Source organism: Capsicum annuum, chromosome 2 (genome assembly GCF_002878395.1).
Source record: "Capsicum annuum cultivar UCD-10X-F1 chromosome 2, UCD10Xv1.1, whole genome shotgun sequence".
Lineage (NCBI taxonomy): Eukaryota > Viridiplantae > Streptophyta > Magnoliopsida > Solanales > Solanaceae > Capsicum > Capsicum annuum.
In genome coordinates this window covers 105609529-105630657 of record NC_061112.1, presented here as the reverse complement: position 1 = coordinate 105630657, position 21129 = coordinate 105609529, and the positions used below count along the sequence as shown (strand labels likewise).

Below are 21129 nucleotides of genomic sequence, written 5' to 3'. Positions count from 1 at the left end.
ATCGATTCCGGACCAAAAGCTTATTCACCACTCAAGTAACTTGCCAATTATTCAACACTTGTGAAGCCAAGTGTGAGGTGAGGTTGAGTGAGAGTATGGTGAGGCATTTGAACTAACTTGTTTGCTCGTTTTGTAGGTTGTGTTGCTTGCTGTTTTTTTTTTGTTCTTTTAGGTATATTTGCCATGGAATCCGAAGGTACTACTTCCCAACCTTTGGGAAATGATGCTATTGGAGCCTTGGTTTGAGGCCTTTGCCCGAGAAATGAGGAGTGGTAATGATGCTTGTGGAGGGAAATGAAGAATGATAATGATGCCTTAAGAAGTAATGTGGATGCTATGAGGGCTGAAATGGTATCCTTGACGGGTGGTGTGATTAGAATGAAAGCGAGGGTTGATAGATTATATCCACCAAAGCCTCCACAAAATTACCAAGGACACCACACTCCACAAAATCTCATGCCACAAATCCAAATACATCACCAATGTAATCCAATGCCTCCTCCCCAAGATCCACTAAACCGAAATCACCCCATACAACTAAGAGAAGAAATGGTGATACAATCCGAGGGTGATGAGGTCGGTTTTCAAGATGGAGAGAAGCTTGATATTGAGATACAAGAATAGTGAAGAAAGGAAGGATAGGGAAAAGGAAACTGTAGGTAGTGAAGTAGAAAAGGGAAAGAAATGCTTAATTGTGGATCTTGTCCACAAAGAACCCTTGTTACTTCCTAACCCAAAAGCTAGCATTTTGCCTAGTATTTTCTCTTCTCATGTGCAGGTTCAAGACCCTAGAAGCCCTGAGGAGAAGCCCAAGGAAGTTCCCTTCAAGCCCTTGGCCGAAAGTCTCAATTTTGGGATAGGTGATGAAGAAGTAAGTCCAAAGGAAAACCTTGACATATTCCCTTGTAATGTGGAGTATAAAGCCTGCAATGATGCAAAACCAAGTGAAGAACACACTTCCATGATCTACAAGGTAACAAAGCTATCTTCTACACCCCTAGAAACTTGAATTGTTATGATGTGGCTAGTAGTGGCCAAAGTGGTGTAGTTTCGGATTTTCTTAGTGAAGTGTATGAATCTTCCTTTTGTTATACTCTTGGTGTTGTTAGGTTTCATAAGGACAAAACTCTTGTTGTGAGTACGCAAGCACTAGTTGATCCTTTAGATGACAAAATCAATTCTTTTCGTAAGAATGATTTGCGTCCATCTAGTGCTAGCACTTATAACTTGAACAAGGTTTCATTACCAAGTGACAAGAATATTCACACATTAGTTGACCCTTGCGAAAACCAAGGTGAGTCTACGTTGGTATGTGAGTTGCCAACAACTAGTGAGGGTGTGCAAAATGATCAATCGGGTGGAGTTGACCTTGATTTGCTAGAATGTTTAGGAGACCCGAATTGTGATTGTACTTGTGCAAATGGTTTTGATTGTGATCCCTTTGCTACCCATTATGGTTTGAATATGTGTGTGGACTACTCTCTTGAAAAAGAAGGTGGTTTCATGATTGAGGACCCTAAGGCAAATGTGTCATTGCCTCTTTGGGGTATTGCTTATACATGTGCATCCTTGTTTGACACACTTATGCTTAAGTTACTTGAATTTTAACTTGTGGATGCCAAGTTTATGTTTCATTTGAAAGGAAGGAGCCGTTTGAGTTTAAATGACTTGATTCCAACCTTATGTGCTAAACCTATTGAATCAATTGGCATTCTCATAGATGATAGCACCTTGGATGATGCCTTTACACTTGATGCCTTCCTATACTACCTCTTTGTTTATGATGATATCCATGCAAGTCTTGGATTTGTTTTATGCAGGGGTAGGACATTTGTTTGTTGGTCCACTTGGAGTTACAATGCTATATGACTTTTGTGGAACTTTGTAGTTGCCTTAACTTTTGATGCTTACCTTAGTCGTGTCCTTTGTGATGTTTGTGGTAGGAGTTTCATGATCATAACGAAGGATAGTTGGATGTATTTCAAATGTGTACCTCTTTGGAGTGTTTCTTTGAACTTGTGTGTTGAAAACCATGACATTAACCTTGTTCATAGTGACCTTGTGTATGGCATAGTTGTGTGTAATGTCTTGGAAGATTGTAAGTTGGATCCCCAAGTAAAAAGGATGATTAGTCTCGGCTTATGCCCTTGGTTACTTCGACCCTTTGATCTCGGTGCATTCTTGAAGTATGGGAGGGATAGCCTCGGATTATGTCCATCCATTTTTTATATTGATCCTATTCACTTTCTTTGTGCTATTTATGTCAAGTCTTTCATGTCACAAAAAAAGGACCCATGGATGTATGTCAAGTGTGAACAACCATGGATTGATGATATGAGTGTGGTACTAATACTAACCCTCCTACCAAGAGGATTGTGTGCTTGTTTTGCTCTCTCTTTGGTCTTGCAAGAGCTGAATTTGAGGACAAATTCCTTTCAAGATGGAGAGGATGATACAAGCCTAAAGAGCACAAAAGAGTACACGGCATTATCAAAGGTTCAAGCTTCGGAATTGACAAGTGATTGAAGGCCTTTTGGAGCATTTTTGAAGCCTTGTTCAAGAGAAGCTAGGAAGAGAACCTTTACACTCAAGAGGCGCCTCAAGTGAAGGGTATAGATGACATTTTACACATTAAAGTCACACTCAAGAGGCGCCCCAATTCCCTTATTCATTAAGGGTATTTTTGACATTTACTATGTAATAGTATAACTACACAAATTAGCTTCTCTTTTCATTAGATTTGAATGAATTGAAATTGAGTATTACTCTTAGTGTAGTTTCTTTCCTTAGTATAGGGCTTGGAAAAGCCATCTTAGTGTAGGTCTTGGAAAAGACATCCAAAGTTGAGAGATTAATACATTTGATGGATTTCACTTGTGTTGATCAATTGGCAAGAAATGAGTGATTGAGGAGTGTGAAATTCCTTTGGTTCACCTAAAAGTGAGGTTTGAACTACCATTAATGAGGTGTGTTTGAAGGTTTGATACACTTTCTTGTGCTAATCATTGGTGATAGTAAGGGTCTCATTACCTATCTTTACTTTCATGCATCTCTTCTTCATCCACTTTCTTATTGTGTTGTTTTCTTTGCCTTGTGGTTGTTGATTTTTGTGTCTTGAGTCCATAATTTCGTGTATTAGGTTTAGATCTTGTATCAAGATGTGAGGAAAACATCAAACTCCTAATGGAATTTTTTCTTCATCTTTCTTTGTATAGTTCCTTTTGGGTGGGGGTCGCATAAATCTATCTCCTTTTCTTGCTTGTGTGTGAACACAAAATTAAAATGATATATAGACCAGTATCATTCGGTAACTTTTGGGAATGAATTAGGCTCAAGGATACATAGACCACTATCATTCGGTAACTTTTGGGAATGAATTAGGCTCAAGGTTCAATTTTTTCACACGCTACCAAAGCCGAAGGTTGGTGAGACTGTTTGCATAATCACTTTCTCTTCTTGTTCTATCACTTTGGGCTTTCCTTTTGTTTCTCTCCATTCAGCCCATTGAGCCATGAACTTCTCTCCATATCACTCCTTAGCTTGTTGAGCCTACTCTCCTCTTAGATCCAGGCCAACTTTTGCGAATCATATATCTCCGACATGAAGTCCACTCATCAATCTTCTCAACAAAAAAATTATCGGTCCACATGTAAACCTATAAACTAGGTTACTCAACGGAAGTGAGTTAAAAAATCATCACTTGCCCCACATCAGTTGTGTAATGATTTAACAAAACTGGTTTAAGTAGTCCTCGGTTGCTCCAACATTGCTTTAATGTTTTATGTTGGAAACTTGAGATTCTTTCGCACCATCATCAGTACACGTGTTACTCTAAAAAAAAAAGGTACGCCCTTACATCGACGTAGTGCTCTTAAAACACATACTCCCCCTGTTTCAACTTGTTGGTCTTTCTTTTCTTTTTAATCCATTTTAAAAAGAACGGCTCCTTCCTTTTTTGACAACTCCTTAATTTCAACTTTCCTCATGACACGTTTTAAACCACAAGATTAAAGGAATATTTTGGTACAACCTATATATCTTTGATTTAAGACCTCAAGAGTCAAAAGTTTTCTTTACTTTTTTTAACTCCGAGCCAAGTCAAAACCAGACAAAAAAATTGAAGCAAAGGGAGTATCATATTTATCAGTACACAGATACTCTCGATTGACAAATCTAGCCCCACCCCCACCCCTAACCTAAAGCTCGTGTAATTACAACATGTTTCTCCTTACTCCAAATAGCGCATCATATCTATACTTTTTGAACATAACCGGTCATAATCCCCATAGGAAAGTATACTAGGAGATTTTTATATGAGCCTTGTGTGGGTCATCTAAGCTATGTATGTAGCTCTACTTATAACCCTAGATACAACTAGTATATGCTTAATGCATGTTTGGTATGAAGAAAAAATGTTTTCCGCGGAAAAAAATTCTTATATAATATATTTCCAGAAAAATAAGTGATTTTCTTACTTATTTTGCTTGTGTTTAGTAAGTAAGCAGAAAATATTATCCCAAAACATTTGTATATAATTTTTAAACACTATAAAAGGTGGGGGTGAAGCCGTGGAGGTGGGAGTGTGGGTGGTGGTGATGTGTCCTATGAAGGTGGGCTAGGGGTGGAATGTGTTGGAGGGTAAGAAGGAGACAATTAATGTGAAAGGACATCTGTGGAACTTTTTTTTTTAGTTTCAATATTTTCCAAAAAAAAATTGACCAACCAAACATGAGAAATTGGAAAACATTTTCCAAAAAATATTTTCCACCATACCAAACACACCCTCAGTTACTCCTCCAATATCCTTCAGTTCCTTAATATAAATACGCACCCTCTGCAATATCCTCTTTTTAGTTTATAAGCTTAGTAAATTTTATGAAGGACAATTTCAATGGTATCCTTCAATGACAAGGTTTGTTGCTATGTGAACTTCATCGCCTAAAATGAAACAGCGGTCACAATATTTTGACGGTTCAGACTTATCAATAATTGAATACCAAAAATGTTGGACCAATATTTCAGCAATTTGTCATTGACAACTCTGTCCAGTGAAATCGTCAACTTTTCTGTGGGATAACATAACTGAGAAGTCAATCGCTTACAACTTTGGAACTCACTGGATAATGAGCTTATCCCTCTACCCTTCTCCACTTAAGCATGATGCTTGCTTCATGACAAGATTAAAACTCGTGATGTGCATCTACTCCACATGCCTTGTCGCACTACCTTTGTCACCAACCAAAAGTACTTACTGCAGGCTTGAAATCACCAATTTTAAGAATCAGACAGAACATTAACTAGATTTGACACGTTTCCAGGCACAGGACAACCTCGAAAACCACTAGATGTGTCAAACTAAATGCAATTGGACTAGTTTTCTGATTTAGCATACAAATATAGAAAATTCTCACCAAATTCACTGCAAACTGCCCAACCATTAGCTTACTTGGGAAAAGGTGCAATGGTATCTTAGTATTCAGATTAAGATACCATTGCACCTTTTTAGATCCTTCTTTTACTACAGAAAAATCTGATATAGGTAAACAACGGGCTCAATCCCCAAGCCTTCTCCATTTAAAACCAAAACATGGTCCAACAGCCAGGCTTCAGACTTGTGACATGTGCTTACTACACATCTCGCTCTCCATGAAGGTTTCACTTTTCACGTTCATACAAAGACAACAATATTAACCAAACCAATGAATTTAAATTCCCATTTTCACCAAAACCACTCCAGAGAATTCCTGAGGTGGAAGTACGTATCAATAATTCCAACTTTCTCTAACAAATTATCTCCTTAGCAAAATGAAACACATAGAGGGTCAGCTAATATAATGGGCCTGGACCTGATAGTTACACCACATACTATTAATTTCTTACAGCTAAGTGATAAAATGAGGTATGATTGTATATTAGTTTACTATGATTTAGTGAAACAATATATATCAAGATTTACATGTTATGTGTTCATTAAATTGGTGTAAACACCGAGTAATCTTCTTCATAGTATAATAACACACATTTTTTTCCATTGTGTTTGACACAATCAATCAGCATATGTTTTATAGCCTGATACTATGATTGACTTTCATATTCATTTATAATTCACTCAAAACACCTCCTTTTTGATGTATTCAATCCAGCATTTTCTTAATGTTGGCTTTTCATTTTCATCAATAAAACATCTTAGAATTACTTATCAAAAAATTTATATACAATCTCAAAAACTTTATCTTTCGTCTTAATCATTTTCACCAAGTTAGGTCCATTATTTCTTTACTTACAATCTCCTTTTTGAATATGCACTAATTAGTAATATTATTTAAACTTTTTAAAGTATCATTGTATAATACTCGAAGAGGAGTTTGGCTTAACTGGTAAAGTTTCTGCAATGTGACAAGGTCACAGGTTCGAGCTATGAAAACAACCTCTCATGTAAAAAAGCCGGTTAAGCTGCACAGACACTAAGCTTAGGGCACCAGGCTTTCGTTTTTGTTTATAAAATATATGGTGGAATTTATAAACTTCAATTTCAATAGAATAAGGAAATTGATCTCCAATTGAACGTAATGAAATGGGGATTGGGTGTCCAACTAACAGACAAACCTGAGGAAGACGGAGCGGAGAAGTTTCGATAGTGATTGAGAACGTGAAGAGAGCTGAAATCATGGCGTAGGTTTACGACAATTGGGGATGCAGAAAGTAGATTAGGCTTCTCCATCAAAGTTAGAGTGGAGTAGGAGACTGTAGCTGCTGATGACACCATTAATGTTTGACCTAATTCAGATGAACGCCCTGATGATGATGATACGAATCGTTGGCTGCAACCGACCAAACGCCGTAGTAGCCCTCTCATCTTTTCTCTGTCCTCTCTCCGACGAATTGTGGTGGTGCTCCTTGAGATGTTGACGCGGTTCTGGGTTTTGGAAAATTTTGAGGGTGAGTTTGGCACAAGGTACAAAGATGGGGTGTGAAATGGTGAGAATATGGAAACAATATGGGCTAAAGTGTGAAAATGACTTTTTGTTGTTATATTGCCGCGCCTTGTTTTGTTGGGCTTACAACAAATATGGGCCGCTGATCCATCTAGCGGCCTAAAACTTTGCATGGCTTTTATCTCTTGCCCAATAAACAAGCTACCAATGGCAAACGGGTCATTCGCAAGAATGTCTCTCTATACAAACTTATGTTGATTGAGACAGTTCTCTACTGTCCAATCTTTTGTTATGCGAAAGAGACTACACAACTTATTGCATACTTTCTCCATTTCAATTTATGTAACATGTTTTTTTTATTTGTTTTAAAAAGAATATCTTATTTCTTTATTTGACGACTATTTAATATCATCATCTCTATTTTATCTTTACTGAGTAAAGTGACTTTAAGAAGGGTAATCATTTATTTCTTACTCTCTGTGCGATCAAAAGGTGACACATAAAATGAAATGAAGGAAGTATAAGTTATGAATGCTTTGACCCCCAAATTTTCATCAAATAAGAAGTGAAGGCAAAAATTATAGACTACACCAAAAATATCACTACCATATTTTGGGTCTATGGCAACGGATTTTTTAGCGGCAGTTGCAAATTCGTTGCTAATGAGTATCTATGGCATCGATTTCAATCGTTGTCAAAAATAATAGTTCTATTAGCGCTGGAATCGTCGCTACTGAAAATAAATCATTGGCATAGGTATATTTATTGCAACGCTTTTTAAAACTGTTGCCATAAAAGCATACATGGCAACTCGGGGTGTTCACAGTTTGGTTTTTAACCAAACCGAATCGCGATCCAAACCAAACCGATTAAAGAAAATCGATATTTGGTTAAGTTTGGTTTGTTTTGATTTTACTTTAAAATAACCGACAAAATAATCAAATCGAACCGATATATATATGTATATATTTTTATATTTTGGGGGATAAAGGGACGATTTTATTGATGTTAAGTAGTAGACGAAGACAACGAGTTCGCAATAGTAGACAAAAGCATAGAGTTCATAGGCAACTAAGAGGTTGAAAAATATGAGCTAGATAATACAGAAAGATTCCCTAGTCTAGCTAGATTATTACAAGCCACTCTTGACAGAGACTTTCGATAAGGAACTTGACGAGAGTCAGCTTCGAGCAGAGACAGTACAGAATTAGGAGGGCTAGAAAAAAAGTACACTTGGTTGGCCGAAAGGGGGGCGCCGATCTAACATAGCCCATCAGCCACCATATTTGTTTGTCGAAAATTATGGATGAGTGAAGGAGTCCCCAGCTTCTTCAAGAGCAACTTGCAAGCGCAAAAAAAGAAGTTAAACAGAGGAGAGGTATCAAGAATGCGAAAAAGATCAGTAGAGTCAACCTCTACAGTTAAGGGTTGTATGAAATTAGTTAGAGTCATTTCCAGGCCTTGATGTAAGGCTAACAGTTCGGCATGCACCACATTCCTGGTATTACAGAAACCAATGAACCCGACTAACCAATTGTTGCTTTTGAATCACCTCGTCAATGCCCCCTTTTATGCTAATCTTATTATAAGAGCCATCAACGTTGAGTTTGAAGGTGTTAGCAACTGGTGGAAACCAAAAGATATCAATAGTAATAGGAAGATTGACCGTTGGATTGTTGTGAGTCATGGTTATAAATTCTAACAGTTTGGTAGTGACCATGGATGAAGAGAGAAGATTGGTCGCTTGCTTATGGATATTGTTATTTCGGTTAAGCCGAATATGCCATAAAGCAAATGGGAGAAAATCCAACCACGTGTAAGGAACAGTAGAGTTAGTCAGAGAAGGAAAATATTGTTCCTTAAGAACTGTAAGCCAGTGAGAGGAGGAGAAGTCCAAGTAGCAGATATTGAGACCATTATCTAACCAAAACTTTTGGGCGATAAAACAGTCTAGGAAAATATGGGGAACAGACTCAGTTGCGGACTTACAAATCGGACAAGTAGGTTGTTCAACGATTTGAAGACGATAAAGATATTCCATGGTGGGGAGACGATCATGGGAGCATATCCAAAGTATGAATTTATATTTACCTAAAGTACGAAGCTTCCAAATCCAAGGAAAATTATATTGGTGGGTGTCGGGGTTTAGGATAAGAAGGAGAACAGAAGTGGTAGTGAATAAGCCGTTTGGGGTGGCTGACCAATACAGGGTATCGGGAATATCTTTGGAAGCAGTTGTGGAGTGTAAACGGATTAAGGTACTTTGGTCTTTGATTGAGTCAGGAAGCGTGAAAGATAGCTTATCCCACTGCCAAGTATTATTCTGCCAGAGGGTGTGGAGCTTGAGGTTGGAATCTTATTTTGTTAGAGGTCCATGGATAAGAGTACGAAGGGGTAGGGAGTTGGAGAGCCATTTATCAGTCTAGAAATTAATAGCTTTTCCCAACCCAGGCTTCCAAGCGATATTTGGGGAGCAAATTTTTCCCCCTAGCAGAATATCTTTCCAAATAAAGGAATGGTTTGTGGTGGATTTGGTTTTGTTGTACTTTTTATATAGAGCGGTGGCCCAGAGGGTGAGGGGATTTTGAAACATCCTCCAAGCTAGACTGGTAAGAAGAGAGATATTCTTAGACCGAGCATCCCTTAAGCCAAGGCCGCCTTCCGTAATGGGGGAAGAGATTTTATCCCAGGCTAATAAGTGCAATTTTTTCTTTTCCTCCATGGTACCTCAAAGAAAATGAATTTGGTCGATAGAATTGCAAACACCTAATGAAAGACGAAGGTATTGCATAGCATAAGAAGGGATAGCATTTAAAGAGGACTTTGGTAAGATAAGACGACCCGTAGGGGTAAGAAACTTAGTTTTCCAACTCGTAAGTTTTTTCCGCATATTATCAAGGAGGTATTGGAAGTCCTTGGAGAAAGGTTTTGGGAAAGAATAGGAAATCCAAGGTATTTTTCAAATTTGGTCGATTCATGGATATTGAAACATTACAACGTTAGATTTTTGGTAGACTGCGGATATTTTTTGGAAAAGAAAGTTTTTGATTTGGCACAATTTATTTTTTACCCAGAGAGTTTGTAGAAGGAGTCCATGCAACGAGCCATATTTATAATGAAATGGGGGTGGCTCTAGAGATGAGCGTGAGGTCGTTGACAAAGAATAGATGGAAGAATTGAGGGTCGTTTTGGGAGATCGAGACTGCATCCCATTGCAGAATATCAACTTGGTGGTATATATAGTTAGATAAAAGTTCCATGCAAAGGATAAAAATATACGGAGACATAGGGTCTCCTTGTCGAATACCTCTAGAGGGAGAAAAGAAAGAGGTTTAGGATATGTTAACTAGGACTGAGATAGAGCTAGTGGTGATACGGTTCATGATAAGCACGGATAGCTTGGGAGGTAATCGAAAAAAAATCAAGGGCACGATGGACAAAGGACCATTCCAGTCGATCAAAGGTTTTTTCTAAATCTAACTTTAGAAGAAGACTCCCCTTGCCGGAGCAAGTTTTGTTAATATGGTTGAAGAGTTCTTTCACCAGGATAGCATTATCACAACTCTGTGACCCTTTAAAAAACTATTTTGGTTGGGTCCGATGAGATTCAGGAGTAAAGGTCTGATACAGTTAGCAATAACTTTAGTAATAATTTTATAAACGGTATTGCATAAATTGATAGGGCGGAAGTTCTTAAGTTGATTGGCATTTTCAAATTTAGGAATAAGACAAAGATAAGTCTTATTTAACTCGGGGGAAATGGATTGATTGGCGAAGACTTGATGACAAAGAGCTAGGACGCTAGGACACTAGTACCAACAGTGTGCCAAAAATATTGGTAAAAGTGAGGGTGAAGCCCATCCGGTGCTGGTGTCTTAAAGAGTTTGAAGGAAAAAAAAGGGCATTCTTTACTACCAAATCAGTGAGAGGTTGATTGAGGATTGACATATCAGTATCAAAATATTAATGATAGAGGGTACCATAGTCAGCTTTGGAAGAAGATAGGTGAGAAGTAGTGAAATAATTTGTGAAATATTCTAAGGCATGCTCCTTAATGTGATGTTGATCAGTGATCCACCGATCATTAGTATCATTAAAATAAGAGATCCTATTGTTTCGTTTCCGATTAATAACGGACATATGGAAAAAGCGAGTGTTTGCATCACCATGATTAAGCCAATTAATTCTAGAATGAAGTTTCCAATAATCATCTTTATCCTTAAGAATATTACTATAGTCATGAATTAAAGTTTGTTCAAGGGTTTGGAGATAAGAACTAATGGGATAGGAAGCGGAGTTATGGATACCACGTAGACGGGCTAACAAACAATTCCTTTTCTTAAAAATATCGCCAAAAGTGGCTTTATTCCGGGTGGTGGCAGCTGAGCAAAATTTTGAGTAGCAGCCAGAAGATCAGTACGGTTATTATGCCAACATTATTGCACTAATGGCTGAAAGGTAGGGTGCCTTATCCAAAACTGTTCTAGACGAAAAGCCTGAGGAGATTTAAGGCTCTTCTGGGAAGTAATATTAATTAACAGCGGCGTGTGATCGGAATGGGGTTTAGGAAGATGAATAACTTTAGCGTTAGGGTAGAGAGTGAGCCAAGAGGAAATAGTAAAAGCCTAATCTAGGCGTTCTAAAATAAGACCCACACCGTTATGCCTACGTCTATGATTTGACCAAGTATAGCGGCCACCCTTTAAGCCTAGATCAATTAAATTACAAGAATTAATGCAATCCAAAAAACGGGAACAACGGTATTTATTTATACCACGACCACCCCATTTATCCCGATGGCTAAGAGTCTCATTAAAATCTCCTGCTAGCAACCATGGACCATGAATGGTTTTAGCATATTTAATAAGGTTATCCTAAAGTTCTAAACGTTTACAAATATCAGTGCTAGTAAATATTGCGGAAAAATACCAAAGAGATGAGTTTGGTAATACCTGGATCATAGCATGCACCTCTTGATCGATGCAAAATTTTTGAGTCACAGTAATCACATGAGAGTACCACATTAACACGAGCCTACCCGAGTGTCCTATAGCAGGGACTTCAAACATCTCATCAAAAGCAAAGTGATCCTTAAGACTAGCATGATTAGTCATTTTTGTTTCTAGAAGAGCCACCAAGCAAAGGTTATGGTTTCTAATAATTTCTTTTAAGTTCATTTTAAAAGAGTCATTATTTACTCTACGCGTGTTCCAAACTATAAAACTAGTGTCCTGATCCATAGGGTTAAATGAAACAAGAAGAAAAGGGTCATCACTGTCCTCCGCCATCATCCTCATTGATGGTACCATTATCACCATATTCTTTGCCAAGTCCTGATTTACTGCAGGGGGTAGGACAAAGGAATATCTAAGTAGATTCACAGGGCAATTTAGTATGTATTTTTTGTTTTCTTTCTTTGGGAACACCATAAGGGCTGGGGACTTTAGATTTGAGATTTCGATGAATGTGGTTTGATATGAATTCCTTTCTAATTTATCCAGCGCTATGGCTGAGGTTTGAGAGCCCGCTTCCGAGATTTATGGTTGATGGGGTAGAGGAGAAATAACTTGTGGGGAGAAAAGAGGCGTTGGCATAAAGGTTGAGGGGTTCGGTTTGACTGGTAGAGGTTGCCAAAGAAACAATATTGGGTTGGTTGAGATAGCTTCGTAGGGAGTGAAGAATGGGGTATGTGCTATGTTGTTCATGTTGGGAAAGAGACTGAGGAAGTGAGTGAGATTCCAAAGGCCCTGCATGATCTAAAGAAAACCCAACAGTGTGGTTATTGAGTTCGACATCAAGTTGCTGGTAGACCACATTTGGTTGACAAAGTGCTCTAGAGAGATGTGCATGCCCTCTATTACTAGTTGAGCTAGTTGTCTTTCGTTTTGAATGACTGTAAGAGACTGTGAGCCATTGACCTCTAGTGTGAAGGTAGTTGCATGACCCTTAAGCCCATCTCTATCTATGACTGGGGTTGAATAGGGAGGGGAATTGGTGGGGTTGCATAGACTGTGGGAATGTTGTTGTCGTTCATGGCTTCACGTAGTATCGGGGAGGATTGAGTGGGGAGAGATGAATGTGTTGGTGAAGGGGAATGGGAGCAACCATTTTCGATAATAGCAGACGAAGAGGAATGAGTAACTTCTTGTGAGAGTGAAGTAGTAAGTGATGATTGGAAATTCTGTTGGAGAAGATTTTATAGAAGGGTGATTGGGTGAGAGAGTAGCAGTAGGAATATGGTTAATTTTCTTACAAGAAAGGCATGACACTTAGCTAGAGTCTTATGCCAAGTGTACTTAGCTAGAGTCTTATGCCAAGTGTACATGCATTCAAAAGGAGGAAGTTAAAGAAGGATTGGTCGTTAACTGAGAAATATCAGTTGGGGAGATGTTATGCAAAAATGATTTTTTAGGGGGGTTTGTAAATTTTTCTATTGGGGTCTTAAGTTCCATAGTATTTCCAAGTGGAAGATCGAAGATAGAGGTTATTTTTGAACACAGAAGTGGGTGGAGGGATAGCATTAGGAGACGTATTGATATTGGTAATGGTACTCAAAGATCTTTTGTGGAAATGTTTGGTATTAATTCCATTATGGTGGTAATGATCAGTACGAGGAGGAGAGAGGTGACAATTAATATCATTAAAGGTGTTGGTAGTATGCTATAATTTTGATTGGGGGGAAGAAGAAAGGTTTGAGGATAGTACCTTATCTTGGAGTTTTTTTACCTGGATTTGTAGCTTTTTTTCTTCTTGGAAATTGCACCATTTTCCAATCTTCTATTGGAGAAGCATGCTCCTTAGGGCCTTGTGCTGGAGTAGATTCATCATCCAGTTGTTGTGCCTTTGGAGATTTTGGAAGGAGCAATCATTGTCGGTGTGACCAAGAAGGCCACATCATTTACAAATAAATCCATCAGTTTCATAGATAATATTCTGCAGATGTTGGCCGATTCAAATCCAGGTTGGGACTGGTGTGTCAAAACATATTTGGACGCATAAACGGGCATATCAGCCCCTGAGTGTTGCACTGGTACAGGCATCAATTTTTAGCAATTTGCCAATGGAGTTTCCTACTTATTAAACAAGTATGTTATCATAGTACTTTGTGGGGAGGTGGGGCAGACGAATCCAAACAGCAGAGGAAGTTAAGACTGCTTTTTCTGGCATGAAATTAGGCACCCATTTTTGGATCGAAAGATAGTGATCATAAACAAACCATGGTCCATTGTTTAAGACAAAGTTCATTTGTCGATATTGGCAAATTTAAGAATATAGTAGTTGGAGCCAAGGTCAATAAGAGGAAGTTGATCCATGAACTTCCATAATTGTTCTAGTTTATTTCGAAGGGTTTTATGGTTGATGCGATGACTCATTAACTTAATGATGAGGGAGTATTTCCAAGGTGCGCATAACCTAAGATTATCCTCTGGTGTTAAGTTGATGGATGTAATACCATGTAGGAGTGCAGAGGTGCTTCCCAGGTGCAGCAAGGCATCGAATTCATATGGCATAGGACTATCATTCATAGGACTATCATCCATCAGAGGATCGGTTATTATTTCACCGGCAACAAGCTTATCTTTGAAGCTGGGGAATGGAGGGGAATCTGGAGGTTTGGTTCAAATGGTATGGATGAAGAAGCTGTGTTACTTTGGGAGGAAGTAGGAGAGAGCATTTGAACATATACATACATATATATATATATATATACATGTTATAATTATCTATATATTATGTATTATTCATAAATATAATATAAATATTTGTTACATTTTATATTTTAATCATGACTTAACTTTATTCGTAACACATTCAGTCATATGTCATCCAGTTGACAGTAACTTATGAGATTCTAAATTAATTTTCCACTCTGAATGACAAATGATACTAATTGTGAAAATAATATCTTGTTGTATATTGAAATTTACCGTTGAAATCATTAGACTATAGACAGTCACTACTTTTAACTTTCTTTTTGAACCTTGTTGAGCAAAAAGTTTATGCGTTCACCATTTAGGAGGTTGATCATATCATTCTGTTTAATGTAATTTTAAAATATTGTTTAGAAGTGTTCATATGGCGTTGTTCATGGCTTTACCGAAGTATAACATTCAGTTGACATCTTAGTTTCAAGGTTCAGATACAACACTTAGTTGATATCTCATATATTATATTCGATTTTTTTTAAAAAAATTTCCAACTTTTATCATAAGCTAAAGTTATAAATCGAAAAAATCAAACCAAACCGAACTAAATCGAACTAAACCGACAAGAACCAAACCGACGGTTATTTTTTTTGTTTGGTTTGATTTGATTTTAGAAATTTAAAAATTGGCTAAGTTGGTTTGGTTATGGTTTTGGCCAATAACCGACCTAAATTGACCCATGAACACCCCTAATGACAACACTTAATGAGGAAAAATTATCTATTACATCGCTTATTAATTTTCTCTGTAATATTTCATTAGTCTGCAAAAAAAAAAAAATTTCCTCTCTCAATACAACATATATCAAAAAATCCTATTTCTTTCTCATCGCCAAATCCTATCAGTTGATAATTGATAAGATTCTTAAAAGTGGCTAATCGAACCAGAATCTTCTAATTGAGGAATCGTCTCACGCTGCTCCCAAAAGTGCTCATCGTCAAATTAGGGATCAGCCATGTCCCTCCAAAAGTTCTCAACGTCTCACGCTTGCTCAAGACATCGTTGTAGTATCTCAGAAGTGCTCATCGTCTAATTAATAATTGGTTGTAGATTTAGACTTGAAGAAAGATTTAAACTTGTTGTAGCCATTGTTGTTGTTCGGTGACCGGTGGATCGAAACTTATCGCTTAGAATTTTCAGCATTTCAGTTGTTGATCGATGAATTAACCACCACTGAAAAGGAGATAGAAAAGTTAATAGCGATCGGAGCTTAGGCGAGTCGGCATTTCAGCATTTTCTTAGCATTGTTGTTTCAGAAATCGTCGTTGCTTCAGAGCTAAGCTTGAATTTGGGGATTTAAGATTAGTGTATTCTTCTAATTGACGACTTTGACCTAATTTTTTTTGTTTTTATTTTGGAATTTTCTCTCGACATAAGTTGGGTATTGGGTACGATTTCGATCTAATTTCTTCAATTTCAATAATATTATAAAGATTTTGTACGTTATCAGTGTAGTTCTCATATTTGCCTAGTATAAGGTCTATAAATTAGCAAAGACTGCGGCCTAGCCTCTGTTAGTACAGTGATACATGATTCACAAGGCCAACAATATGTTGATGATGCCCAGTAATGTTTTGCACCGGCAATGGTCAGGAAGGATATAAAATTTGACTAGTTAGTTACAATTATAGTTAGCTCGCTTGTTTTTTTCGCTAACTGAAAGTTTATTTGAATAATTTTTTGGAGCAATTTATATTTTTAGTGATAAATTTTGGATATTTTGAAGATATAAGAGAAGTACTTTTAGTTGCACATCCCAACGGTATCAACTTGTCTGGCATTTTTCACTAATTGAAAGTTAATTAATTTGAACAATTTTGGAGAAAATTCGACTAGACAATTTATGATATTAGTGTTAAATTTTGGAGATATAGGAGTAGTACTATTAGTTGCAAATATCCTTTTAAAACACTCCCTCTATTACCAGCTTACTTGGCATTTTTCACTTACTGAAAGTGGGTACACATTGTAATTCATAGAGGTAAAATTCATAGTACTGTTCAAAATACTACGACTTACACAAAGTTGAGAGAAAGACATTCCAAATTAAAATATATAAGTAGAGTTTATACCTCGATACTTCTCTAGTTCTCTTTTGAATGGTCCATCAGAAATCACGCCGAATGACTCATGATTGTTTCCACTAAGCATGTCTATTCCTTGTTCCTGTATTAAATATTATAATTACTTAGGGGACCAATAGTTGAACAGAGTGCTGAGATAGTACGTCCAATTTGAGTAGATTACCTAATTATTTGACGTTTGACCATGTATCCTTTAAGGTCTTGAATTAAGGTCGATTAACTCATTCTCTATTTTCACATTGTTATTCACGTTATTTTCTACCTCTGCCATAGCAATCTCCCTGTTTGATTGGTGATTGTCTATCATAGGGCGCTTAAAAGGTTGTGCAGGCTCCCTCATTCCATCATCTTGTTCTGTAAATGACAACCCTAGCTCATTTGAAGAGCCTAATTTATCTCCTAAAAATACAGACAGACATAAAAGAAGTAATAAATATAGATAATTTTTAGAATTTTCAAACATTTTCTGTGTACTCAAGTCATGTAGTATGTGTGTTTGATGTTACTGTTTGTTGAGTTGTTGCGTGAAAATTATGAGGTGAGGTCATTGGGATTATTGCTGTAAAGTTAGGAATTAGTGAAAGATTAATTTTTTATTCAAAAATAAGCATTAGTCATAGTTATATATAGTGATTTAATCTTTTATGGTTCTATTTTAAAGAGATTAGTTAGTTGTGTGGTTAAATATTAGATATTGTACAAAGTTGGGAATGAAATTGTGAAGTATGGAGGCTGCTAATATAGATCATTCAATTTTTGGGCAGAGTTGTGTGTGTACCAAACTAATAAAATTTATGACGTGTTTTCAGAGAATTATGTCTATCCATGGTTATTTAATGTATGTAATTTGTGTTCTCTTTTGCGGAGTGTTGAGGTTTGTGTTTAAGTAGTTATATGTTGTTTATCTACTAAAACTTGTACGAAAATTGTAGAGGAGAAACTTGTTTTAACAAGTTTGAGACTTGAAGAACGTATGTTATTTTTCTATAGCTCGACTTATATGTGTGTTTATTCTTACTTTTAGTAGTAAATCAACAACAACTAAAAAACTATTATCGTCTCACATGTTGGGCTAGGGAGGGTAGGTGTATTCGGGTGATTCCATAATGCCCTATATTTGAAATTCATGAAAAACCGCCTAAAACAAGCAGAGAGATGAGCAAAACCTATAACTCAAAGCAATATGGAAATCATATTTTTATTCTAAACTTAATGATCGAAACTTAATAAGGGATTTAACGGGATATGAAACTGGTAGTGTTGATTTTCTGCTATTTGATATGTTTGATATTTTAAATGCTTTATTTGTTGTAGTTGTTGTTTGTTTTTAAGAGTATTAATTATTCTTGGTGTTGTAACTTTCAAGAATATTTTTTCTGATAAAGTAAAGTATAACTTCTCACGAATATTTATCATGGTCCACTACAGAGTTTGAGTAAACAATTTTATTCATCATACATAGAAATGTAACATGAATCTTTTGCACGTTAAAAACATTATCTTTTTTTATTTGGAAAATCGGGTCGGGAGCGAGAGATGATATACTTTTTAAATGCAAACGCAATGGGTCAATTTTAAGGTGTTTTGTATCCTTGATTGGATATCTGCAAAATTGTCTCTATGTCATATATTCTGCTATATCAATCTAATAAATTGTTTTGTCCTATAATGTACTATATTTATTTTTGATGAATAAAACGTTTGCAACTTGTTTGGATGTGGTTCTTACATATTGTTTCATAACGTATTGTATTGTAACGTACTGTTTGGCTATATTTTAAATTTTTCACTGAAAATAGCATTTCATGGTGACTTTTCAACAATCTGTTGCAGAATTAAACTATCAAAATCTCATGATTTATCTGTAATAACACAGAAAATCTCAGACATTACAGTTTCATTGTACACATACAAAACCTAGAGATAGAACATGTACATTGAGTCATTCATACAATCGTTCATGAATAGACTGCACATACTAATATGAAACCTCAGGACATGTAGAGTGACTTTGGTAAATAAAATAATCAGTGGTAAACATAATGGCAACTAGGGAGCCAAAAATATGAAATTAGTAATTCCTTGCCAGAAGCCCATCTCGTAGAAATTTGAATCAGCTCGTATCCTAAAACTTATTTCTAGATAGAAAAGAACATTCTACATTTCATCTAAAATTCTATCTTACAATGCGACATGAGACATCACATGCTTTAACTGTTTATATGACTGATCACCATTGATATGTTTGATACTAATATGTATTTTTCATAAAGAGGTTATAATGTTTTCCAATTAAAGTAGCTAAATTTTAATTATGTCCAAATAGTCCATTTTAGTGGGGTTTATCGTCATAAATATGTTGTCATGTTGTCTACTACTTTACTCATCGAATAGCGTTGTACTGAATTTATTTGTATGAACCATAATGCAACTAAACTCGGTTTTCTTGTCATCTTATTTTCATCATCATTTGCTTCTTCATCCATCACAATCTCCTTCCCCCAGTTGAACTTATCATAAATCCAATAAGGGAAATATTGACAGAAATTCTCTTTATTTATAAATATAGTTCTTAACAAGTCAAGCATTTCCATTAATAGCATTTCGAAACTGTAAACATCATCTTTGTAAGAGATAGCTCCAATGCTTGCTGATCAACTCTGGGGCTACATATCCAATTGCTTGCTGATCAACTCTGGAGCTACATATCCAATCATTCCACGAGCAGCTGTGAGAGTCACAATGTTATTATTGTGTAAGAGTAAATTCAATTAACCCAGCTAGTTTCTGGAGACTTTGGGTTTCAATTAATATTTTGAAAAATTGTGTTTGTTTTAGTACTGATGCAAGTAGTGTGAAGTAATTAAATGAGACGTGTAAGGTAGATAAAGAGTATCCCATGTTGATACTACACAGAAAGTTAACGATAACGACAAGACAAAATTCAACGTCTTTCTATAACAAGATCACACAAGGGGGAATTTATACAGTGTGTTTATGATGGCATGCCCATCTCCTCACATCAGTTTAGGTCTCACGTGAGTTTTTTTTTGTATTGATTTTCAAGATGGATTGTCCTTAATGTGTTATAAGTGGAAATACGTTGTCATTTAAGTGCTAATTGAGATTGTTTATTCTCTTGAAGGAGATGAAGAAAGAAGTGATGAAGACATTGATCTTACTTGAGAAGATTTTTGACTTGTTGATAGATGCTTTAATATCGATCTTTTTTATATTGAATTTCTTGAAACTTATCACCACTTGAACTTGATACTATATGTGAAAACTTAACTAATCTTTTGGATTTAATATTTTGCTTTTAGGTTTATATCAAACTAGTCAACCGGGCCGGTTCGACCCAAACCGATACCAGTCCAGTTATTTTACCCGATCCGTAGTGGACCCAACAATATAAATTTGCCAAATGGCCCATGACCGACCCATTTAGCGTTACTATCGGTTTTAACCGGTCTGGACCTGTTCAACTCAGCCCAGTTTGAGTAATGTGCCGTTACCGGTCTTTGATTTTTTTTTTTAAAAAAAAATAAATGAAATTAGAATTTTTCATGGTTCTTGCAATATATACTATATATACACACATATATACTATTAAATACGTTAAACAATAAACGTATAGCATATGTACATTACATATTATACTATTTTAGAATTCATACTTGTATTACATTCAATTTCTAATTTAAAAAATATAAACACATAAGTACATTCAGCATATATGAGTTTAAATACTATGTGAAATAATATACGTACAACTTATATATGTTATATATTATAGTACATTAGAAAAAAACGTGCAAATATACATACAATTAGTTGAAATACTTCTAGAAACAATATACGTTCAATATATACTACTTAAAATACTACTTGAAAGTTGATACATTATACATACAATATATATACTAATCTAGAAAACATATACACATGTATACATTAATATGTACTACTTTAGTCCATAGAAAATATATACACATATTACATACAATAAATACTACTTGAAATAATATACATACAACATATATACACTACATACATACTACTTTAGAAATTATATACACATGTATACATTAAATATACACTACATTAGCCCTTTGAAAATATATACACATATATACATACAATAAATACTACTTAAAATACTACTTGAAATAATATACATACAACATATATACACTACATACATACTACTTTAGAAAATATATATGCATGTATACATTAAATATAGGATAAACAACATAAATTCTATCCTTAATGAAAGTAATTACATAGAATTCCGGATGTACTTTCTCTCTCCCAACTTTAGAAAAATATATATACATTACTCTGTGCCTTATACGTTACTACAATGTATGAGGTAACTGTTTTGCCTACAATTATGAAAAT

General features: G+C 35.9%; 1 protein-coding gene across 1 annotated transcript in view; it reads right to left on the bottom strand.

The window, feature by feature from the left end:
• The window catches only part of LOC107858898 (thioredoxin O2, mitochondrial), a gene marked incomplete in the record, with an annotated part of 16018 nt that extends 8895 nt beyond the window's left edge, over positions 1 to 7123 (bottom strand). Inside the window, 1 exon segment of the mRNA XM_047406591.1 lies at positions 6607 to 7123. Coding sequence (XP_047262547.1) covers positions 6607 to 7108 — 502 coding nt within the window.
• Between the last annotated feature and the right edge of the window lie 14006 nt (positions 7124 to 21129).